The 25,935-nt window shown below is 36.1% G+C and overlaps 1 protein-coding gene across 4 annotated transcripts in view; it reads right to left on the reverse strand.

Annotated features, from left to right (window-relative positions):
- RC3H1 (ring finger and CCCH-type domains 1) overlaps window positions 1-25,935 on the reverse strand; it is a 62,644-nt gene that overhangs the window by 8,434 nt on the left and 28,275 nt on the right. For 2 of the 4 annotated variants that reach the window (XM_084866016.1, XM_084866015.1), the window contains exons 8-19: window positions 21,651-21,769; window positions 19,914-20,026; window positions 15,520-15,801; window positions 15,017-15,213; window positions 12,543-12,910; window positions 11,934-12,101; window positions 7,033-7,185; window positions 4,072-4,285; window positions 3,258-3,348; window positions 2,999-3,131; window positions 1,553-1,696; window positions 519-634 (exon numbers count right to left, since the gene is read on the reverse strand). In XM_084866016.1, coding sequence (XP_084722142.1) covers window positions 519-634; window positions 1,553-1,696; window positions 2,999-3,131; window positions 3,258-3,348; window positions 4,072-4,285; window positions 7,033-7,185; window positions 11,934-12,101; window positions 12,543-12,910; window positions 15,017-15,213; window positions 15,520-15,801; window positions 19,914-20,026; window positions 21,651-21,769 — 2,098 coding nt within the window. Of the gene's footprint in view, window positions 1-518; window positions 635-1,552; window positions 1,724-2,998; window positions 3,132-3,257; window positions 3,349-4,071; window positions 4,286-7,032; window positions 7,186-11,933; window positions 12,102-12,542; window positions 12,911-15,016; window positions 15,214-15,519; window positions 15,802-19,913; window positions 20,027-21,650; window positions 21,770-25,935 lie in introns of all 4 variants that reach the window. The other 2 variants (XM_084866014.1, XM_084866013.1) reach the window with 1 other exon arrangement.

Below are 25,935 nucleotides of genomic sequence, written 5' to 3' on the forward strand. Positions count from 1 at the left end.
AAAAAATTAACTTCAATATTGTTTACTGCAGGGTGGTTCACAATATCTAATAGGTATCCTTCCAAACCTGTGGAAGAATTATTAGATGACATGGAATAGAACAAATTAAAAACCAGGGAGATAAAATAGTGGGTGGGTTTTGAAAGAGGCTAACTGCCCACGCTTCTTAAAAAAGACTAGATAGGTATACATCAAAATGTAAACATTGGTTTCAAGTAAATTAAAAAGCAAGAGAAAGAAGGAAATGTAACCAGAAAATTTCCATTAAGTCTTAACAGATAATTCAATTTTGGATCTGTTCTAAAATAAAATTTTAAACACCTAAATTTATGTGAAAATATTCTTTCTCAATGTATACAGAATAATGACACTTTAAAAATCAAATCATTATGGGAGTGGGGGGGATTGGTAAAATATGTACACATATAATACCTTAATAAAAAAATCAAATCATATTTCTAAGGGTATTTCTGTCATGACTGTGTAATATATGACTATGGAAATGACTCTTTCTTTACCTGAATGTCAATGTAAGGTCCTCAGTTGGAACCTTAGTTTGTGGTTCTGGTTGTCCATTTTCTGCTTGCTTACTTGTATTCAATTTGCTTTTTATGTCCATAGAACACTGGTTCTCCTTTGAAAGAGAAGGAAATAAATTCAATTAGCTTCTATTTAATGGTGATAATGGAAAGGAGATCAAACACAGATAATACAAACTGATGACCCAGAAATCATATTGTTTTATAAAATGACTAAAGAAACAGGCAGACTAAAAGAGAGACATACACAATAGAGTACAATCCACTCGTTCACTTCCCAAGCTGAACAATAAGGGGGAGAATGCCTCAAGATAACATGGAAATAGCTCACATAAATGAGGACTTAGAAAAAGCAAGCCAAATATAATATCTATCTATAATCTACTTAATGAAAACAGAAAACACTACCCATTTGTTTAAAAAAACAAGAAAGCTACACAACAACAAAGTCAGTTACATGCAACCTGGGGGATTGGTTCAATCGCCTAAGATTCAAAATTTAGCGAAATGTTAGTGCAGTATGAAGCAAACCCTAGGCATATCCATGGATATAATGTCACAGGAAAGAGTGTGTAGATTGCATGAATAAGAAAAGCCAGATCACCAATAACAAGGGCTATGAAAACTAGAATGCTATTTGGTAACATGTAGTACATCTTTATATAACATGACAATATCAGCAAAATCATAAACACCCCACTCCCATTGCTTCCCTAATCAGTATATTTAACAGAAATGTAATACTTCCAACTACCTACCTTGTTTTCCCTAAACTTTTTTTTTTTTTTTTGTAATGCAGAATTCCAACACAAAGAACACAGTCAAATCAAAAGGGAATAATAAAATAGGATGAAAGCCATCTTCATGAGACTTATTCTAAGCACTTATCACTCCTTGGAGTGCCTTGGGGTGATGATTCTACACTTCTGGGTGATTCTACAACTCTAGAGCTATGAGTTCCATGATGGATGTTTTTCTTTCACCTTCCCTCCATTTCCCACCGCAACACTCACCAAACTCAATTCCCGGGTTCTCTTCCCGATTTCCCTTTCCACCTGGTGCAGTTCCAAGCTCAACTGCTCACTTGAGATCATTCCAGGCCATTTTGGAGGTGGTGGCGGTGGCTGTGACTGGGCTGCCAGGGTGTTCACCTCCCTCTGCAACACCAGCCTGTTACTAACAGCCTAATGCATGAAGCCAAGCACATAGACAATTCAACACATTTCACACCATGCACAGAATAGCTATGTCCAATTTCAGACCACAGCCATAAGCAGCTTATCACTCAGGTAGTTGCAATAAAAATGGTGCAACTGTGAAATACTCTCTCTTTATTTGAGTACCATTTGAAAATAAAAGTATAGAGGATTTAAACTTAGTGAACAGTAATTTGATCTTAGGTACAAGTAGCTCTTAAAGAAATCAACATTAAATGTACATTCTTCCCCTTTTATTGAAATTTCTCTGAAGTAAATCCTGTAATTTCAATGAAATCTCATTAATGGCAAGGAAGGACCTTTAATCACAGTTGAGTGAAATATATGACAAATTTCCAAATGATGATGACATTCTTTTGGGACAGAAAATAGGACTAGAAATTTCAACTAAGATAAAACCATAAATCAGCAGCAATACTGAATTTGGAGTCTGAAGATCTGGGCTCATGTTTCAATCTCTGTAAAACTAAAAATCTTGCTGAAACCGGTTTGGCTCAGTGGATAGAGCGTCGGCCTGCGGATTGAAAGGTCCCAGGTTCGATTCCCGTCAAGGGCATGTACCTTGGTTGCGGGCACATTCCCATTAGGGGGAATGCAAGAGGCAGCTGATCGATGATTCTCTCCCATCGATGTTTCTAACTCTCTCTCTCTTCCTCTCTGTAAAAAAAATCAATAAAATATATTTAAAAAACAAACAAAAAAAACCCACTAAAAATCTTCAACCAAAAAAGGGTAATAATAACATCTGCCTAACATACCTGTCAGGGACATTGTATGAATCAAATAAAATGTGATAATAACTTATAAACTAAAAGAACTGTATCGATGAAGGTGCTATTATTCTATAGAGGCTATTTTTATTTATTTTTTCAGAGACTATTTTTAAAAGTCAAAGATCTAAGCTTCTATTTTTTAAATATGTACAAATAAATGCTGGGACTTAAAGAATATAAGACAAATTTTTAAAAGTTAAAGAAATATAAGAAATTAAAAACCAATTTTAAGTAAAAGCACATGCTGATGAATATCTATTGTGAAAATTTAGATAACCTGTCTTATCCTCAGGTACTAAAATGATAATTTTTGTACCAGAACTAAACTCTAAGCTTTCAATTCTTTGAAGAAAGGACACCTATGTATTAGTAACTATTGAAATATCAATAGTACTTCAAAAGATCCTCTTTCTAAAATCTTGGAGCACTCTTCAAAAATTGGAGTAAAAAAATATCTATAGGCTGGTACCTCTAGTCCACGTAGCTGAGTCTGTTGGCTAATTTGATGGTTGAGCTGCTGCAATTCTAGTCGTAGCTGTTCCCTGTCAGCAGATGGAAGCGGTTTGCCATGACTGGCCACTTCTGACATGGATATTCTCTCCCTTTGGTGGGAAAGAAAGAATGGAACAAATTACAATGTTTATTTTTTTAAAATACAGACTCAAAAAACAAATAAGAGAAGTTGAATAATTTTAAAGGTTTGTAAAAGTGAAAAGAATGACTCATACCTCTCACTGAAGTGTCCCTGAGAAGGTATGTTTTGATGAGGCGAGTAGGCAGAGCCTCCCCAGCCACCATGGGTTCCATATGGACTGTAATCTGTAAGAGAGGAGTAATTCACTGTAGAGCAGTGTTTCCCAAACTTTTGACATATGTGTACCCCTTCTATAATTTTCCTAACGCTGAGTACCCCTCATACTCATGAGAACGTAGAATTAGGCACAGCTAAGCACAGTGCAATGTATATCCCCACCAAACTCCGGTGCAATGCGTACCCCCACCAAACTCTTCCCGGACCCCTGGGGGAACGCGTACCACACTTTGGGAAACACTGCTGTAGAGCAGCACAATCCACAGGTTTGATTCTCCCAGGACAGTCATGGCCTAAAAGGCACAGGCATGGTATGTACACAGCTATCTGGAAAGATGTCTCCCAGGACAGTAACAGGGCACTGATGCCTGTTTTCCCCGATTGAAACATCAGTCTTTATAATTTCTTTTGTTTCAATTTTTAAAAAATGAGAATGCATTATTTTTTAATAAAGAGTAATGAAGCTGTTAAAAAACTAGGCAATCTTCATATAAGACATTTAATTTTAGTTTATACCCCTAAAATTTCCTGTCTTATAATTACCTTCCTACAGGGATAATTCTGAGGAAAAGTTTAAAGACTTTTAAGATTATGGGAAGCACTGACAGTAAGAGAGTAGTAGGGAGGCTTTTGAGCGGGGTGGGGGGTAGGGGGTGGGAATGGGGGGGGAAAAGAGAGTGGGGGATTATGTCTGTGAACCCTCTAGATGAGATTACCCCGGAGGTTCTTACCTGAAATGTTAACAGATTTTGTGGGAGCTCCCTGAGGTGCCATAGCCTGCATTGGGCCAGCACCCTGATATATTGTTTTGGAAGTTCGAGAGATGGCACCAAACCGAGATACTGTTGGTCGGTCTCCAAATGGGATGAGGTCATCATCACTGGTTTCTGTTGCTCTTCTCTGATGATCCAACCGCTGGTCTCTCATTCCTTTACTCTCCACATTCTGATAAGTAAAATGAGAAATCCACCCCACACTTAGGTCTTTAACATAATTTCCACTAGCACTGTAATTAGGTTAAAAAAGAGTATAATATCCTTACTGGTAAGATTAAAATAAATAGTTGCCTTTAGTTGGTTGTCATATAAACATGAAAACATCACTTTTTAAACCTTTGACTATTCCACAATATATTTTACTAGAGGCCGAATTCGTGCACTGGAGGGGTCCCTTGGCCTGGCCTGCGAGGTATCGGACCAAAACTGGTTCTTTGACATCCCTCGAGGGGTCCCAAATTGCAAGAGGGCGGTTCTCGGGTGACACACCCCAGAATCGCTCCCTCCTTTCTGGTTCCAGATGCGTCACTTAAGAACCACAGCTGCCAAGTCACTGTAGCTCAGCAGCTTCTGCGCTAAGCGTTTGCCCCCTGGTGGTCATTGCACATCACTGCCTATCAGTCGCACAGTAGAATGGTCACTTAGGCTTTTATATATGTAGATATCATGAGTCAACCCATATATACATTCAAATATAATTTCATGACAAATATTTACCCTTACTATATGAAGTGTAATCTTGTTTTTATATTGTTATTCTAATTCATTTCTTTAAAAACTCATCATGACCCAATCAGTTAATTTCAAAACTCAGTAGTTAGAAAAACACTGTTTAAAAATGTGTCAACATAGGATTTTCAAAGGGATTCTAGTCAGAAAGAAATAAGTACCGAAATAAATAGAAATGGAAATCTAATTACTAGGCCATTGCTACTCAGAGTACATAGTATGGGAGCAGCAGCGATTGGAAAATATTAGAAATACAGACTCTCAGGTCCCACCCCAGTCTTTCTCAACTTGAACCTGCATTTTAACAACTCTAGGTAATTTATGGGGACATTCATGTCTGAGAAACACTGAGCTAGACTTCTTTCACCATTTAAGAGATTTTCAATTACATCAAGGTAAGGTTGGCACATCTGATTTAAGAAAATGAGTTTTATTTTGCTAATATTTGTTACTACTTTACTATAACAACTTTCTGAAAGCCAGATACAAAGCAAGGGTCCCTGTTACCTCTTCCTCGTCTCATTCCAGTTCTTAGAGAGTTTTCTATGGCCTAAAAAAGTGTCCCCAATCACATCATAAGGTTCATTTTTCGCTTCTTCTTCCTCTATATCCCTTTCTGTCTGTCTGTCTATCTTTCTGTCTCCTTCCCTCCCTTCCTGCCTCCTTCTGGCATCTTATTATATTTATGCTGTAAATATCATTTTACTCATTTATAGCAGTATTAGCATCTAAGTCATCCTTTTCTATTAAGAGAATTGGTCTTCTTTTAACCAGCTGGACAGATACTTGTCTACAAAAGCCAATATATTAATCTAGGAAACCTCTGTTACAGTTAATAAGGGCAAATGTTAAAGAATAGTCAAGGCAAACCTTTTAACCCAGCAATACCACTCTAAGCTTAATTTTCATGCATGTGCACAAGGAGACATACATAGAAATGTTCATTGTAGCTGTGCACATAATAGTAAAAGATAAAAAAATAACCTAAATTAAAAAAATAGACTAAACAGCTAGCAGAAAAAGAAATAACATATATATATATTTACTGTCAGATTTCATTTATCTAATGGTATAGGATAAAAGCAGTTAAAATGAATAAACTTGAACTACAGGGAAGGAGGGAGGGGAAACATGAGATTAGGCAAATATATACAGGAGGATTTAACTACTTTTGTGATATTTATTTATTTTTAAAATATATTTTATTGATTTTTTTTTTTTTACAGAGAGGAAGAGAGAGGGACAGAGAATTAGAAACATCGATGAGAGAATCATCGATCAGCTGCCTCTTGCACACTCCCCACCAGGCATGTGCCTGCAACCAACGTACATGCCCTTGATCGGAACCGAACCCGGGACCTTTCAGTCCCCAGGTCGATGCTCTATCCACTGAGCCACACCGGTCTCGGGTACTTATTTTTTAATAAAGAAGTAATTAAGATAAAATACTGTTACATTTTAAGCGTGGGTACAGTGGTGTTACATTATTTTTGTTTGTTTGTTAAAAAAAAAAATAGCATAAGTGTAACATTTCAGTATACCATAGCTCACTTGAGGTTAAGTAGCTCCAAATCTGACTGAAAAACTATTGTTCACTAGATTCCACTTTTTTTTTTAATATATATATTTTATTGATTTTTTACAGAGAGGAAGGGAGAGAGATAGAAAGTTAGAAACATCGATGAGAGAGAATCATCGATCAGCTGCCTCCTGCACACCCCCTATTGGGGATGTGCCCGCAACCAAGGTACATGCCCTTGACCGGAATTGAACCTGGGACCTTTCAGTCCACAGACCGACACTCTATCCACTGAGCCAAACTGGTTTTGGCTAGATTCCACTTTGTTGTTTAAACTTCAAAGTTGTAAAGGAGTTATAATTTCCTGGACAAGAAATCCAGGATTTTAATTATGCAAAATAATTTAATTTTGGTTCTAAACAGTTGTTGTGTTAACTGCTAGCTGTACAGAAATATAATAGATGCTCTTCTTTGTCTAGGTAAGTATTAATATTTTTATTTACCCCCCCAAAAAAACAAAAAGTATACTTTAAATAATTCAATTGCATAGTACAGAATATGGCCTGAAACTCTTAAGCAAAGCTCAATTATGTATCTGTACTATATGGGGAGATAATTTACTTAGTTATCTTGGCTTATATTAATTATGATTTAGTTATTACACATACCATCATTTCCACACTCCCTGCTGCCACAGCATCTTTGGGTTTTGCATCTTTGGTTCCAATGTAGGAGCCGATGGTGTCACATGACCAGGGAGAGTACTGGCTATAATCATTTCCCTTATATTTCCCAGCTACCTTCAAGTCTTCATCCAATAACTAAAGAAAAGGGGAAAAAGAAAAGAAAATAATAGGAAATGGGTCTATGAATAACAACACAGAAAAAGCAGGAATTTCTTAGAACATCATGCCCCAATCAGTTAATTTCAAAATTCAGTAGTTAGAAAAACACTGTTTAAAAATATAAGTGCCAATATAGGATATTCTATAAAAACTGTTTATTTAATTTGTTACAACAGTTTTTATAGAATATAAAACAAGTGAAGAATGATGTTTAGCTTTTATATTTTGTTAGCAGAAGGTCAGAAAGGAAGTATCTCAGTGTTTTTTAAGGAACAAGCTGGAGTTTTGAGGTTTGATCATCCTCTTCCTCATTAGATCATGTCAAAACATAAGCAAATATGTACCAAGCCCTCAAGTTTTGCTTAACCGTCCCCTCAATAACATACCAGGTAAACAAGAGTATTAAAACTATTTTGAATGTTCTATATGGTAGTAACTTTTTTTTACTGAAATCTCTTTAACAGTAATAATTCATATCTTGAAAATTTTCTGGTCCTGAGGTTGAATCAATGGAGTGAAAGAATAAGATGCATAAAGATGAATTCTGAAATTATATGACAGAATAGCTATTTTTGTTCTAACATATTTTTACTAAATTCACAACATTCATACTTGTGTAATGTTTTGCACAAAGTACTTTGATGCACACTATCTCTCTCATTTGTTCAAGTCCACATGATCTAACCAAGGCTGCTCCATCAGTTTAGGGCAGTGCTAGACCTACAACTTCAATACTGCTTTCACTTCAGATACATATATTGATCCCTAGGGGCCACTGGTACACATAACTGGCTCTATGCCTACCTCCATCTAAAACAATCTTTTTTCTGAATTATCACTATTGATTGGTCTTCCGTGGGGCACAGGGTCTGCTGTTTCCAAATATCACTCAGTTTCAACCACAACTCCTACTTTTATGGTTAATACCTACCCCCCCCCCCCACCCCCATCCTACCTCTACTTTTAAAAATATATTTTTTTAATTAATTTCAGAGACGAAGGGAGAGGGAGATATAGAAACATCAATGATAAGAGAGAATCATTGGTTGGCTGCCTCCTGCATGCACCAAACACTGGCGATCGAGTCCACAACTGGGACATATGCCCTGATTGGGAATCGAACCATGATCTCCAGGCTTATAGGTCAACCCTCAACCACTGAGCCACTGTGCTACGTTTAGTTTTAAAATTCTGTCTCTTTATGATTTCTCTTCCACTTACAAACTTTGTGTAGAACAGCTAGCTTTTTAGAGACACGCCCTACTAACAAGGGTTTTTTCCCCTCTGACCATAATATATTATGCATTTGTTAAAAGGAATGAGAAAAGGTCATATATACTGACACAGGGTAATTGGTTAAATGAAAACAAAAAAACAAAAATATACAAAACACACACAAAACCTTAAGATATATTACTAAATGATACTTATTAGTTCACCCTTAGAAAAGTTGAAATATCTAATAAACTGACAATGATATAAAAAATGGGAATTTTGGAGAAATTTTTGTTACGTATTTGTTACTGAAATTTAAATACAGTTGACCCACGAACAACACAGTTTTAAACTGCATAGGTTCACTTTACACAGTTGTTTTTCAATAAACATACGGTTGGCCCTTTATCCCCAGGTATTGTATCCATAGATGCAGAGGGTCAAATGTATGCATAGTTCTATGCCATTTTTTACAAGGGCCTTGAGCATATGTCCCACTGAGGGACAACTACACAGTAGTAAAGTTTTAAGGGAATCAAAAGTTATCCTCAGATTTTTGACTTCACGGGGTTGACACTCCTAACCCCCATGTTGTTAAAGGGTCAACTGTATATAGCTTTGCATGTCAGTAACTAGTTATTATTCACTGAATGCCTGCTATGAGCCAAATGATTAGGTCTCATTTAATCTTCACCGTATCACTATGAATAGGCTTCACTATGCTTGATTTACAAAGAGAAGCCTGAGCTTCAGGGTTCAGGGAGGCTAGGGAACTTACAAAAGATCGCACACTGGGTGACACAGCTAAACCTCAAAGATGTTTGATTCCAAAATTAGCTCACTTTTCACAGTGTCATATTGCTTTCCATAATTCTTAAAAAACAGTAGGGCATAACAAGATTCTAGGATGTCTCAACACAGTTTTCCATTATGGAATGTTTATACTTTACAAGTAAAATTACATTAATAGATGTTATGACCTTCACAGACCCAAAAGGTTACTGTTTTTTATAAGTAATCTGATGCACTTCACTTTTCACTTCCTGTTATTCATTATCTGCCAGACAGCAGTGTTGCTTAGAATAATAATTCTACACATAAAGGATGTGAGAAATTTTCCTTACATAGCATCAACTACACCACCACTGAGAAGATCTGTTTTACATAAAACAAAACAAAAAAAATGCACAATATATACATACTTAATAAGCTCAGGCAGTATGTACAATCAACAAACCAGAATACATATGTATCAATAAAGCAAAGGCTGGTTTTTTGAAAAGACGAAATTGTAAGTCCCTAGCATGACTGAAAAAAATTAACTGATGTTAGAAGTGGAAAAATGAACACCACTATAGACCCTAGACATTAAAAAGACAATAATATTCATTCATGGTGACTATTAAGAGTGTCCTGTAAAAATATAAAGAAGATAACCCCCAAAAGTGTGGTTTACTGCCCTGTAGTACTTTAATCAGTTTATTCTAGCAACCTTATTTCAGCATTCTTTTCCCCCCCCTAATATTCACTATTAATACTAGTCTGTCTCTCCTATTCTTTGAATCATCTTTACCATCTTGCTACTTTCCTCTTTATTTATTTATTAAATATATCTTTATTGATTTCAGAGAGGAAGGGAGAAGGAAAGAGAACATTACTGATGAGAGAGAACCAATGATCAGCTGCTCCTACATGACCCCTACTGGGGATTGAGACCGCAAATAGGCATGTACCCTTGATCAGAATCAAACCCAGGACCCTTCAGTCTGCAGACTGGCACTCTATCCATTGAGCCAAACCAGCTAGGGGAGTTATTTAAATAAATATTTGGCACATCTCATTTATACTAATAGTATAAACTAAAGAGAGGGGAATTTTATTAATTTAATAAAAATTATCTACAAAAAAAGTAAATATAATGATGAATTATTAAACGCTCCATTCACTAAAATATTGCAAATAAGTCAAGAATACGTGCTATCATTCCTTTTATTCAAAACCATTCTGGAGGACTAGCTATTACAAGATAAGAAAAAAATGAGACATAAGGATTGAAAAGAAAAATGGTCATTATTCATTGAGGATATGACTGTATGCAAGAAAATCCTTAAAAAAACAACTAACAAATATGAAAATTAATAAGGAAGTTTAGCAAGGCTGCTGAATATGAGGGTCAATACACAAAAATATTTTTTTCTCTACATTAATAATAAAGAGAAAATAAAATTTCAAAAAGGATTCCATTTAAAATAGCTTAAAAATCAATTATCTAGAAGTAAGTTTAATGAAAGATGTGCAAGACTGAAAATTAGCCCTAATCCGTTTGGTCCAGTGGATAGAGCGTCGGCCTAAGGACTGAAAGGTCTCAGGTTTGATTCCGGTCAAGGGCATGTACCTTGGTTGTGGACACATCCCAGTAGGAGGTGTGCAGGAGGCAGCTGATGGATGTTTCTATCCTTCTCCCTTCCTCTCTGTAAAAAAATCAATAAAATATATTTTTTAAAAGACAGAAAATTATAATAATGAGAGAAATTAAAGAAGATTCAAGTAAGTGGAGGCAAGACCATGCTCTTGGAAGACTCAAAAGTGAAAAGATTCACTTCTCTCCAAATGGATCTAAAGCAACACTGTCTAATGAAAATATGGGACTCACACATGTATAATAATTTAAAAATTCCTAACAGCCACATTTAAAAAATAAAAAGAAACTTAAAATTAATTTTAATAATGTATTTGTAAAACTAACACTAGCATATCCAAAGTATTATCATTTTAACATGTAATTAATAGAAATATATTAATGAGTATCTTGCTCTTGGGGGTACTAAATGTTCAGATCCAGTGTACATTTCATGCTTACAGCACATGTGAATTTGGACTAGCCACATTTTTTGCACTCAGTAGTCACATGGGACTAGTGGTTACATATTGGACAGTGCAGATCCAAAGAGTCAATGTAACCCTAATAAAAATTGCAGCATATATTTTTGTGGACAACAATATGCTGATTCCAAAAGGTGCCTGGAAAGTCTAAGGACCAAGAACAGCAAAGGTAACCTTGAAGAACAATAAAACTGAAAAACAAACATCACCAATTAATAAGATGTATTACAAAACTACACTGAGACAATGTGGAGTTGATCTAAGTATACAGAAATATATCAATTAAACAGAATATGTGTCCAGAAACATATCTAGTCTTCCAACCATGATAAAGGTGACTACAGAGCCCTGGGAAAGGATGATCTTTTTATTAAATGATGCTGTGTCAGTGAGATATCCTCTGGGGAGAAAAATGGATCTTGACTCTTTAAACAGTAGGATACAAAAATCAATTCTAGACAGACTATAGATCTAAATGGGAAATAAAAAGGTAAATCTTTTAGAAGAAAACATGGGAAAATGTTTCCATAACATTGAGAATAGTAAGCAAAGACTACTAAGGAAGGACATGTTAAATGACTGATAAAGAAAAAACGGATAACCAAGACTAAAAATGATGTGCTTACTTCCTCTTGATGGAAGGTAGGCGGCAATGTTGGTGAAGGTGCAAAAGGAGGTGGAGAGATAACCTTCCTTTCCTCTAGTTGGGCCATTATTTCCTTTCGTCTTCGATGTAGCTCATCTAGACTAGGGTGGGGCTGGGGAGGAGGAGGAAGCCGGCTATAAGGAGGCTCCTGAAAATGCAAACATTAGTAAAAATTGAAAAGAACTTCAGAACACATTTATTTATTTAGCATGTATGTTAAATAAGCAGTAGCTTATTTAACATTTGGAAATACCAACATTTAAAACAAAGCAAAACAAAACCCCCTCCAGCCCCCAAATTCTCAGGATTTCCCAAAGAGCTAAATTTAGGTTTCTTTTTTTGGTCAGAAGCCATAATTCCCAAACAGATCTAGAATTGTTAATAAAACCATCTAAAGTTCAGAAACTATGAAGGGTTATTAGTGAGAGTGGGGTGGGATTTTTTTCCCCTTTAATAGTTTAATTTAAAACAAAAAACTACCCAAATTATGACAAGATGAAAAATAAGGGCATGCTTTATTTTTTTTTAAACAGTCACTCTAAGCAATAAGTAAATTAAATCTATGTAACAAGAAAAAAATACAGCATACTCTGATGTACGAAGGTCTGATCTGAGTTGGATGAGGAGCCACTGGGTAGTAACCCTCCACCTGTTGGTATCTTTCTCTGGATTCTGGTACATAGGATGGTACCGCTGCAGGTGGAATCTCAATGGGTATAGGACTATCCCGGAAAATCTCCTCTCTTGGATAAGATTGAGCAGGGTATATTCGACGGCCATCGTAGTGTGGCGGGTACATAGGTGGGTACTGTTGTGGCTGCGTGCCATATTGAGAGTTTACAACACGATCTTGGAGGTAGGGTGGGTAATGATCCAAGTAGGGAGGACCAGGCTCAGGAGCAGTTGGTGGAGGTCGGACAAAGCGGGACACACACTGTGGTGCAGTGTAGTACACACCTGTATGTTACAGAAGAGCAACCAGAGCAACAATGAGTTGATTTAATTTTCTATACAAGACTGTCCATTAAAATATTTCAACACTAAATAATTAACAATCAAATCATTTCTTTAGATATTTCCCCTCTGCTATGTACTCAGGTTAACTTTATGAAAAATAACATTTAAAAAATGTCCTTAAAAGTGACAATTAAATTGACCTGGGAAAAAAAATACCTATTTAGAATCTACAATTATAGGTTGGCTCTCTTAATTGTTTGACCTTCTTTCAGATGTGCTTTAACACCATGCAAACATTGGAAAGCAAAAAACTACCTTTCCCTGAAGCTCAGGGTACACAAATCATTCATTTGCATGAGTTCTGAATGTGCCACTGTGTTAGCTGGAAGGAGATCTGCAAACCTAGCAGCTTCCCAGTTTCCAGACTTTTGCCTCAAGTGATGTGATTCTGGAGCTAGCAGTTAAGGATATAAGGTCCCAATTTTTACTGCTTCTTCACTAAAACAGGTTCTTTCAGCAGCTAGTTCTGGGACTTATTCCTGCAGGCCTATCTTAAAGCTGCTTTTCCAGCACTTTCCATTTATTTTATAAACACCTAACTTCATGCATTGAACCTCTTTCTGCTAACTATTGAACCCTAACTGGTAAACGGTATTTAAGGTCACTTCAACAAAAGTAGTTTGGTTTTTCCGACAATGGATGGTCAAAAGAAAAATACAAACCAATTTTTATCATATTTTCATATATATTAATAATGCTGTACCAATTTAAAACTATCCTTTAGAAAGCAGAGAAGACAATTCTGATTCACAATTGAGAGAGCCTTGGGAAAAGGCAATGGAAAACACCTTTAATCTATCCCCATTTAAAAATAACAGCACTATTGACTATAGTACAGTGCAAACATAACTATTATATTTACTAGGAAACATAAACATTCATGGGATCAAGTCTGAAACCCAAAATTGAACTGGTGACTTCCTGGTTCAACCTGATGCTCAACCACTGGATTACACCACCCAGGCACAGTTTTCTATTTTTTAATTTTTTATATTTTTATTGATTTAAGAAAGGAAGAAAGAGGGAGAAAGAGATAGAAACATCAATGAAGAGAAAAAATCATTGATCAGCTGCCTCCTGCACGCCCCACTCTGGGGATCGAGCCGGCAACCTGGGCATATAGCCCTGACCAGGAATCGAATCGAGACCTCCTGGTTCACAGTTGGTGTTCAACCACTAAGCCATGCTAGCTGAGCCACAGTTTTCTATTCTTAACTAATATTGATTCTATACTACAAACCCTATATATGTATGCTGCCTTTTTCTTTAAAAAAATTTTAAAATATATTTTTATTGCTTTCAGAGAGGAAGAAAGAGGGAGAGAGAGAAAGAAACAATGATGAGTCATTGATCAGCTGCCTCCTGCATGCCCCTTTCCAGGGACTGAGCCTGCAACCCAGACATGTACCCTTGACCAAAATCGAAACTGGGACCCTTCAGTCCACAGGCCAAAGCTCCATCCACTGAGTCAAACCGGGTAGGGCATGTATGTTGCCTTTTTCATATATACTACAGGACCCAGAAAAATAGTCAATAACTGAAAGGAAGAAAAATATACTGTGTGTATTTAACTTATATGCATTGTAATAATAAATTCTTTTTTCATGTTTGAAGAAAATTTTGGTCAGGATAACATATACTGCCTTAGCAAATTTCCATTGTTAACTTGGTGACTAGTTATTTCCATAAATATAGGGTTGGGCAAAAATAGGTATACAGTTATGAGTACATAACACACTTTATTCTTATATTATTATTTATTAATCATATATTTATTTGTAGAACTGTAAACCTACTTTTTCCAACCCGTGTATGAACATATTTAACATACAACTAACTGCTTTTAGTAGTTAAGGTAATTTTCTTTTATAGGCTTGTTACTTCATGTATTTTATACTGTTTAGCTGATCATAAAATCTGTTTTCCCCCCAAAGTATTAAAAAATACACTTATCTTAAGGAGGCTACTGCAAATACGATCATTCTTACCTGGAATTGTTCCCACAACTCCTAAGAAAAGTGAGCGCAATAAAGGAAAGATCATTACCCTGCTGATAAGGTGCTGGTTCAAATGGCGGAGCGGCTCCTCGAGGATCCTGGTAATACACGTCTGCCTGCTGGGCGGGATATAACTGCGAACCCCGCGGCACTATCTGCATTGGTTTAGTGACAGGCATAGGAGGCAGGTCTGATGGCCCCCTTGGAGGTACAGGATGTGGAATATTCTTGGGGACAGTTTCTAGCCTATGGGAATAAAATTCTGTAAGTCAAGCTTAAGGTCTTGAAATGTACATAAATTATTAAATGTGAAAAAGAAATGCCACAAAATGGGGAAACTATTTTCTTCTGATAGTCATACCTTTTACAAAATGTATAAAATTTTATCTTATTTCACCTATGCTTTCTTAAAAATCAATTAACATAAGAAATAGAAATAAAAAAGAACAAGATGGCCAAAAATTTAGTTTTAAAAACCTGATTATTCTTCTTTTCTCTACTTCGTATTTATAAAGAAGAAAATTTAAAATGTAAGTTAGGAAAATGACGTACAGGTCAGGAGGGGATCCGGGGGCGCTGCTGCTCAGATGATCCATTTTTCCTGGTTTCAGAGTAGAATCGTAGCTGGGGTCTGTTCCTCGGGGAATCAGCTGCGTTACTGTGTTCCCTGCTGACACAATCCCATTGGGCAGAGCAGGGGGTTTTCTGCTGGGCAGATCCACTGCACCTTCGTCAGGAAGGATAGCTGCTGAAGGCAGGCCCACCTCATTAAGCTGACCCATAGAGGCACTCAGGGGTTTTCTGGGACCCAAGCGTTTGTTCATTTTACGAAATCTATGTAAAGAGCAAAGCAACATACCAACATCAAAATTACAAAAGCAAAACAAAGAACACAAATGCATTTAAGAAACAGATACAAAAGTTAAAAGATTCTAAGCACAGTTTTCTAGAAATTCTCGTCAAACATTGGCTTTAGCTATAAACTTGAGAATGTGTGGATATATCCAAGCTCATTTTATGAGGCCAATATTATCCTAATTCCAAAAAGCAGATAAAGACAATACAAAGAAAATTATAGGCCTGTATGAAATCTCAAGCAAGACACACTGATTAAGTATAAAATTCCTCATAATATTTGTAACATTACAAATCATGCTAATTAAGCCTAGCTAGTGTGGGTCAGTGGTTGAATGTCGACCTATGAACTAGGACAGTGGTCGGCAAACTGTGGCTGTTAATGAGTTTGCCGACCACTGTCATATACTACCCTTTACCTCTTTGCACATAATATGCCACAATTGCCTAATCCTCACAGCTTCCAACTACACTGGTAACATTTAGTCTACCAGTGGCCGGCAAACTCATTATCAACAGAGGGGCAAACCATGGCTCTTGAGCTGCATGTGGCTCTTGAGCCACAGTTTGCCAACCACTGAACTAGGAGGTTGTGGTTCAATTCCCAGTCAGGGCACATGTCTGGATTGTGGATTCCCAGTGAGAGGGTGTGCAGGAGGCAGCCAATCAATGATTCTCTCTCATTATTGATGTCTCTCTCTCTCTCTCTCTCTCTCTCTCTCTCTCTCTCTCTCTCTCCTTCTCCCTTCTTCTATGAAATTAATTTTAAAAATTTTAAGAAAATTATGCTAATTAATATTTGTATTAATATAACTGTTATTTTCATTGAAATTTCTATTTCTAAAACTTATTGGAGGAGAGGGTAAAAAAAACTTTAAAGGACAGTGTTCTGAAAAATTTTATCTTAGATGCTCCTCAAATGCTTTGGGACAGTGAGCATATATTATAAATTAAGAATAAAACAAAAGACCAGTATGCACTGGGAAAATTTATAATTTATTCCATTAAATTATTTAAATAATCAAGAATTGTAATTTGTATCAGATCTGATGCTGATTATAAGTGTGCCTATGCAGAACTGAAATTATTTCAAAATTGGGTTAATGGAAATCATGCAGAATAATGCCTAAATTTAAAACAGACACTGTAGTATAAAAGGCTTGTAGATTCTAAATTTAACCACAGGAAAAAATTACCGGTAAGTCATCAAACTCCAGTATCTGTGGTCCTCAACAATGAAAGCAAATCTATTCACAACTATTTAGTGCATTTAAAAAAATTCCAAACACAAGCCCCAAACAGAGTAATGGTATTTTTTCAAATGTTTCCCATATCTGACAAATTTCTAGGGGGAAAAAAAACCATCTACCTATCAGGGGTAACCACTGATAACAATTTGGTATATAATCATACAGATTTCCTCTCCATATCCTGCCTTAATATTCATATGTACATAATATTCATATGTACTGCTTACAGAAATAGGGTCATATATGACTGCTTAGTAATTTTTTCTCCACTTTATAATCCTGACTATTCCTTTAAGTCAGTACATTTTAAGTTATTCCTAACTTTTTTTGCTGGTAAAACATTGTAATAATGGATAATTAATACATGTATTTGCACCCTTGTGTGAGTAACCAGAAGCAGACTTGCTAAGTCTCATGTAAGCACATTAGAAACTGTTTTAATCCTACTGATAAAGTTTTTTTTCAGTATGTCATCAAACACTGGGTAGTATCAATCTTTGTTAATTGATAGTTCAAAAATACCAAGTTTTATTTTTATTTGCATTCTTTAGCAATTACTGAAGTTGAACAGGTTTATTGGCAATGAGTATTCATATTCCATCTTTCCACAGGTTCTTTGTTCTTACAGATTTATAGGAGCTCATTCTAGGATAGAGATTATCAGCCCTTGTATATCATTTTCCTACTAATCTTTTTTCTTTCAATTGTGGTGTTTAGGACATATCTTAGTTTTTACTTTTCATGGTATTTATTTTAATGTATTATTGAATTCTAAATTTATAAATCATCTTCTTTATGGGTGCTAGGTTGTCATGCTTCCAAAAACCTTTCCTACTGTGAAATTATGTAACAATAACAAAAATCTCTAAGTACTCTGTGGTTTCCTTCTTAAATATTTAAATCTCAGATACATTTGTAATTCATTTTGGTAAAAAGATAAGAACCAGCTATAATTATTTTCCCAAAAGGATAGCAGTTATTTCATCATCTTTTTTATTATTGTTATAAAATGCCTCCTCTGGCACATATGCCCATGTATCTGGAACTCCTTCTAGATTTTCTATTATATTTCATTGATCTATTTCTATACTCTCAACAAGCATTTATATTCATTTTAGCTCATAATACTGGCTAATAATTACTGATTTAGTTCTTTTTTAGAATCTTCTTGGCTATTTGCATATTACTTTTAAAAAACAAAACCTTTATAATGCCCAGTCTTACCTAAAAATATAGTATTCTATCATTTATCAATTCTTCCTTTATGTTCCTAGTCTACTAATTCAATTAATAAAGATACTGAATATTTCTTATTACTTGGTATTTGTCTTTTTGTTGTTGTTAATACAAAAGGAATCCTTAATTTCACTTTACTGGTTTATATCACAGCAAGTTATTTAATTTTTTTTCTGAATTACCACCTTATTAAACTCGTTTCTTTAGCTTCAGTAGTTTTCTTGAATTGCTCCATGTAATAATTTTAAGTCTATTTTACTCTTACATACATTTGTTATTACTTCCAGAACATTAATTAACTGTCTTGCTACTAGTCTAGCTGAAAATTTTGCTTTATTCATTTAAATTAGGGGTGTCGAACTCAATCAGAGAAGGGGCCAAAACCTAAAATCCAGCCTAAATCGCGGGCCGAATGGTTTACTGAACAGTCATAAACTGACAATGTCATAAACTGACAGCGGAGTGCAGTGATGACAGCGCGGTGCGGGCCACATTGCAAGGCCTGGCGGGCTGGATTTGGCCCGCGGGCCTTGTGTTTGACACATGTGATTTAAATGAGACTACATCTAATTAGTTATAATTAATTATACTAATTAAGTATGATACTCTCATACTGGCTTTTGTATATGTTATTATTGTCCTGATAGGGGATTTTGATCTATTATGGACATTAGGTTTTATTCAAATGCCTTTTGGAATCTTTGGATATGACCACAAGGTATTTCTTCTCTTCCCTTAGTAACTAGTATTTTGCTACCTTTGTAGTTAGCCATGGTATCTATTTTAATGTATTATTGAATTCTAATTTTAATATTTGAGACTTAAGAAGTATTAACATACAGGATAAATTTGTAGTTTAATTGTGTGAGTTTGTCAAAGTTAGTATTACTGGTTTTATAAAAAAATTAAAAGGTTTTTCTTTCTATTATGTGCTGAAAAATTTAACATCATTGGAATTATCTGATTCTTGAAATTTAAATTAAGCCTGTGAAATTGAACCAGGAAATAAAATAATTCCTTTAATAGAGCAAAGGGCCAATTTTTCCATTGGTAATGCACTATTCATTTAGTTAAAGTCAGTTAAAACTGATGAAAATTCTTAGAACTTTCATTTTTTTGATAGTTATAATGATTCACTTCTAGATTTGGTTAACCATAAATAGTTTCCTATTTTTTCCGCCCCAAATACATTTTATTGATTTTTTACAGAGAGGAAGAGAGAGGGATAGAGAGCTAGAAACATCGATGAGAGAGAAACATTGATCAGCCGCCTCTTGCACACCCCCACTGGGGATGTGTCTGCAACCAAGATACATGCCCCTGACCGGAATCGAATCCGGGACCTTTCAGTCCGCAGGCCAACGCTCTATCCACTGAGCCAAACCGGTTTCGGCTAGTTTCCTATATTTAGGCATGATATAAAGAAAGCTGAAAAAATTGATTCAATTTTCTTTTTAAAATTTTGCATTACTTTCTAAACATTTCCTGTTTATTATAAAGAGAATGCATCTACTCCTCTTGTATTTCTCGATGACAGAAAGCTATTCTACTTAATAATTCAACCTTATCTATCAGAAGGCTGAGGCTAATGCCTTTCTCACTTACTTTTCCAGTTCCTCCTGGGAGTGTGCAAATGTACAGCTGGCCCCACGAGGGCATCCCCCTCTCTGCTTCATATCTCGACACATGTATGTCTTATATTTGCTATGCTGTGGAGGCTAAGACCAAAATTGAAACATTAGACATTAAAAACAGATGGAAATTTTTCACTGCCATTTTAGAATCTTGGTAATCTAGATATACAATTCAGACTGATTCACACACTTAGCCTACCGTGAGCCAAAGTGCTAGAAAATCATTTTGTCTGAAGTCTCAGGGTCCCAAAATAAGTAAGTTAATTAAAAAGAATGTAGCCAAATTTTCTGATATGTTCTCAAACATGCACCATCACATAAATTCTTGATTAAGTCTCAAGGGGGCACTATGATCTTCTTTCTAGGTTTGTAACGAAAGTCCTAAACCAGTGGTTGACAAACCGCGGCTCATGAGCCACATGCGGCTCTTCGGCCTCTTAAGTGTGAGGCTCTTCCACAAAATACCACGTCTGGGCACGCATGTACAACTTCGTGGCCCATCCGCAGAAGTCGGTTTTCAGCCTGGGCGAGTCTATTTTGAAGAAGTGGCGTTAGAACACTCAAGGGGCCAAAGAGCCGCATGTGGCTCTCGAGCGGCAGTTTGCAGACCACTGTCCTAAACCATTAGCGTTTAGGACTTTCAAATGTTTAAACTGTGTTCTAATATTTGCTTTTAAAAATGTGTAGGACAGTATACTTAGAATTATGCTTCTTTATAACATACCACAAAATCTACAATAGGCCCTATAACTGAAAAAATATTCTATAACCAATTTTTGACATAGACTATATCAAAGACTTAACATATATCCAAAGGTATAAAGGAAACATAATTTACAACTCAGTGATAAGGCAGAACAACAGATCTGGGAGTTAATATCAAATACAATACTAAGCAAAATGATACTTAATGTATTTTATCATCTACTGCCAGAATTTCAAGGTTATTCTTACTATTTTTATTACATTATTTATGTCTAGTGGAATAGGGAGTTAAAATAGGTTTTGATTTCTTTTATTTCTGAATCAAAACATAAAGCTCTGATCTGTTCTTAAATTGATTATGATAAGTATATCCATATTATTCTTCTTGGGACAGTTTTAACATTTATCTCCCAAAGAAGATAAGAATAGTAAATCATCAGTATTTACCTAAGCCAGATGAATTAAAAACAAAGTTTTAATTTCTCAAGTTTATTACTGAAGAATAAAAGATCTAATGAACCTAACATAAAACCTCAGAACAAAACAAAATTCTGGGGAATAAAATGAAAAACTCTAGCCACATGATCTATTATATTTTAGTGCCATAAATTTCATCTTAAAATATTTGAGGAAAATTTGGCATAACAGATATTATGAATGAAAAATGTTAAAATACTAATATAGAAAAAGCATTTACAAATAAGTGAGCAGCACTGGAGAGATGTAGCATTAGCACTAAAAAGTGATACCTGTTGTCTGACGGAGATGTAATAGTAACCAAAGAGAATAATTTAATTTAAATTGAATAAACTTTAGCGCAGAATCAAACGCTGCTATATCCAATGTGGACAGTGAGTCCAGTACATTATTTCATTCAATGTTGTCACATAAAATTACTAGGCTGATCCAGGAAACTGGCTGCTAACCACACTGGCTTACTGTATCGTTTCTACAGTCAGAGCTTTAAAATGCTCATGTTACTTCACTGGCTTGTGTCTCTTACCTGCTGTTGATCCGCTCCTTTCTTGCTGTGGTTCTGGATGTAATCAACCAGCCCATGTACCACTGTACGCACAGCAACCAATCCATTTTCTAGCTGTTCCCAAGTAGGAGGAGGAGCATCTACACAACAAATAAAAATCAATTTTTAAACAATATTATCCAATGTTTTGCTCAATATTAAATTTATAAAGGAGATGTGTCAGCTCTTCAGTGAAATTAACTTAAGCTACAGGTAGTAATAGCTTGTTCTCCTAAACATCATTGTAAAGAAACAGCTATATTCTTCTAAATCTGGGGCTATAAACTAAAATAGCTATTGGAACAAGGAAGGTAACATAAGGGAATTAAGTAGGCCAGACAATAAATGGCAACTGTCAACAGATGCTTAATTTTGGAAATGACAACAGAAAAAGGCAGGAACTGTGTCAAAATGGAGAGTATGTTTCACATCTAAAGTCACGGTCACTATTAAACCTTAGCTGATGGTTGTTACATGAAAATGCAAGGCTGGCCCTGCCATATACACCAGTTTCCCAGGGAAAGGTGAAATTTGAGATTTTTTTTTAATGTAAAATTATCCAGTTTTTATGTGTTGGTATCTAAAAAATTTGGAATATTTGCAGGCCAACACTGTGTGTACCAAACAAAACTTAACTGTGGATTGTCTACAGGCAACTTAATTTGTAATGACTATTTTGAAATTTTGTATAAATCAAGTATTGGTAAACAGAATATTTTTAAAATTCCACAGAAGAGCTAATATATAAAGCAACTCTCTACTATACATCCTCTTCATTTAGTAAGTTATTTGTCCAGGGCCAGCATTGAGATTTTATAAAGGAAAAATTAACCACAGGGCTTAATATGAAGTATTCTTTAGAAGAAATATAAAATGAGAACACAGATGCAGATATGACTTGTGCTGGGAGACATTCTGAAAGATTTAGAATGTCTAAATCTAAACTAGGCTTTGAAGGGCACAGGGAATTTTAACAACAAAAGGATGAAGATAACAGAGAAGGTAAAAAGCATAGTCACACAAAAAAAGTTTTTTGTTTTTGTTTTTTGAATTTCTAATTCCTAAGGATTGTTCTCATTGCTGGGGAAGCAGTGGCAATCAAACAAAAATCACTGCTGTATTCAAGGAGAGGAGCCAGACAATAGGTAAGATGAATAACCAAAATACAAAGTATTTTGATAATAATTAGTTAAATAAGTAAAGGAGGGGAGTGAGACGGGTACAGGTACGTGTAAAATTTCAGACATGGTAGCCTGAGAAGGCGTCCTTGACAAGGTTACATGAAAGAAAGGTTGATATACTAGGAGAAAAATATTCTGGGAAGAAGGAAGAGGCAGTGCAAAGCCACTGTGAGATTATGCCTGGCATGTATAAGGAGCTGAAACCAGAGTGAAGTAAGTTGGATGGAAAAGAGGAGAAACAAAGAGAAAGGTAAAGGAAGACCAGATCTTGGGAGACCTGGTCAGTCATGGAAAAGATTTTGGCTTTTATTGACTGACGAAGGCCCTGAGGAATTTTGAGCAGAGGGGTAACAGTCACTTTGGCGCCTATGCTTAAACCAGACAGACACCAGGAGGCGATTCTATAGTCCACGAAGAGAGAGAAGGGCGGTAGAAGTGAAAGTGATAGTAGGTGGATTCTAAATGGATTTTACAGGATATGCTGATGGAGCAGATGTACCTTATGAAAGAAAGATAAGTTGAAGATATCACCTAGGCCTTTAGACTGAGGAAATGGAAGACAGGAATTGCCACTAACTGGAATGGGGGTGGAGCGGAAGCTTGGAACTCACTTTTCAACTGATTAAGTTCAAAATTCCTATCTGAGAGTCAAATAGAGAGGTTGGATATTGAGCAGGCAGATAGATATAAAAAAGAATTCTGGAAAAAGATGTGGGCTGGAGATATGTTTCATAGATCCTAAAATACCATCAATTGTAACACCACAAACCAGTATTTTATGTGACCCCATAATTTAAAAGAAGATAGCTAATTAAGTTATCACATATCATTGATTGTTCAAATGCCTTCCAATTTCAGAAATGCTAAGATCTGTAAAAATAAAACAACTGTAGACTTTAAATAATATTTCAAGCACAATCTAGGGAATGGGTATAAATAGAAAACAGAGGAGATACAAGGATTAAACTCGAGAAGCACTCCAAAAATAAGAGGCTAGGGGGAAAAATGGAGAGGAGAAACCAGCAACAGAGGCTGAGAAAGAGGATCTTATAAAGAAAGAAGGAAACTAGGAGAGTAGTGGCCTGAATTCAAGTGAAAAAAGTGTTGTAAAAAGTAAAGTAAACAACAATGGTAAATGCTGCTAATAGTTAAAACACAATTGAGTATCAAGAGCTGATGTATGGAGTCAGCTAAGAGGAAGACACTTGTAACGTTGACAAAAGCACACCGAATTAAGTGGTAGAGATAAATGTCTGGCTACAGTAAGCTCAAGAGAGTGCTATTAAAAAGGAGAGAAATAGAGAAATGGAGTGGTGGGTAGATGGCAAATGGTGTCAAAAGTGTGTTACAATGAGAGGAATAATTATATATTTGTATGCGATAAAAATACTCTAGTAGAGAAGAAAAACTAGTAAGAAACAAGTCTGTCTGTCTGAAATTGACAAGATGATATCAGTATAGGAGGGGAGAGGGTGGCCTTAGGTGCAAGTACAGTTTATCCATGCTTACTTAAGGAGCATATATTCTACTGGCACAGATGCAGGTAGACAGGCGAGGGGTTGATTGTGAAAGTGCTCTTTTGATTGCTCAGAATGATCAGTGTGTGTGGCAGATTGCTGTGTTCTAGGAATGGATCTAATCTGGTTTGATTAAGCAGTTTTGATAGTAAATCTACAAAGGTAGATTGATAAAAATTAGAGAGCTCTGAATGCCACAGTCGAGGATTTTAAAACCTTATTCGATAGGGTATCACTGAAAGCTTATGGATGCAGAAATGAGAGGTGTGATTTATTTTGTAGCAGTAAGTGGAATGGATGGCATTCAATCTTTGGAAAAGGACTGAGGTCTCATTAAGGCATATTAATATTAATGGACATGGGATAAAGGGATATTGTGAAAGAACAGATAGATCCTATTGTCTGGAATAGTATGTAGAACAAGTGAAAGGAAAAGATATGAAGTAACACAAAAGACTCAAGTTTTAAGCTCACATACCTTAAGAATAAGGTCATTTTCAGAGAATGGGAATAGGAGGAAGAGAGGGTAATGAGTGAAGACGAAATAAGATGATGGTGAATCTCAGAAAGAGGGTCTGGAGTAATGAAGAGAAAATAGTGATAGAGATATTTGGGAGCCTATTCTATATAATAAAAACCTAATATGCAAATCATTCGACCGGGAGTTCGATCACTTGCTATGACGTGCGCAGACCACAAAGGGGTGGAATGGAACATAGCAGGCATCAGCGATGTGGCACTGGCAGTGGGTGGCAGTGGAGGTGCTGCTGGCCCTGATGCGTGGGACCATGGCAGGATGGTGGAGCAGGTGACTGGGTGGCATCAGGCCAAAGCAGGTGCAAGCAGGGGCCCTGATCACCCTGCTGATCACCCCGCAGACGGCAACCAGAGGTGGTGGGGTACAGGAGCCCGGCCCCAATCGACTGCCCTGCAGGCAGGATGGTAGAGTAGTTGAGGGGGTGGTGCCAGGCCACGACAGGGTGTCACGTGGGGCAGTGGTGCTACAAGGCTGGGGGCATGAACTGGGGCCCGGTCCCCACAGGCCAGTCCAAGGGACCCCACTTGTGCACAAATTCATGCGCTGGGCGTCTAGTTATCTATAAAGAGATAATACCTGATGCTGGAAATGAATGACCACCTTCAACAGAGTGCAGAGAAAAACAAAATTCTAAGAATACAACCAGCCAACTCCTTGATGGGCAGGAGAGGGAAGAATGGTAAAAATAAGAGAGAACTGGCATGTAGAGAGGTCAGAAGAAAACCGTAAGACTACAGTTATAAGCTATTATAAGAGTTTCTGTATCAAGGAAGTAGTCAAATGCTGAAGACAAATCAAGTAATTTAAAGACTAAGAAGCCGCCTTTGGAATAAGAAACTGGGAGGTTACTAGTGAATGTTAAGAGGGTTTCATATCAGTAGTGGAAATAAACACAAGGACAATAGAATACAAGCTAAAATATCTCAGATGAAGTATTAGGAGAAAAAAATGAAGTTTAGGTGATTTTCAGGTCAAGAAAGAACAGGAAAAGGGGTGAAAATAAGAGAGATACTTGATGGAATGAGATACAG

The sequence above is a fragment of the Pipistrellus hanaki genome, assembly GCF_964339955.1.
Source record: "Pipistrellus hanaki genome assembly, chromosome: 18".
Taxonomy (NCBI): domain Eukaryota; kingdom Metazoa; phylum Chordata; class Mammalia; order Chiroptera; family Vespertilionidae; genus Pipistrellus; species Pipistrellus hanaki.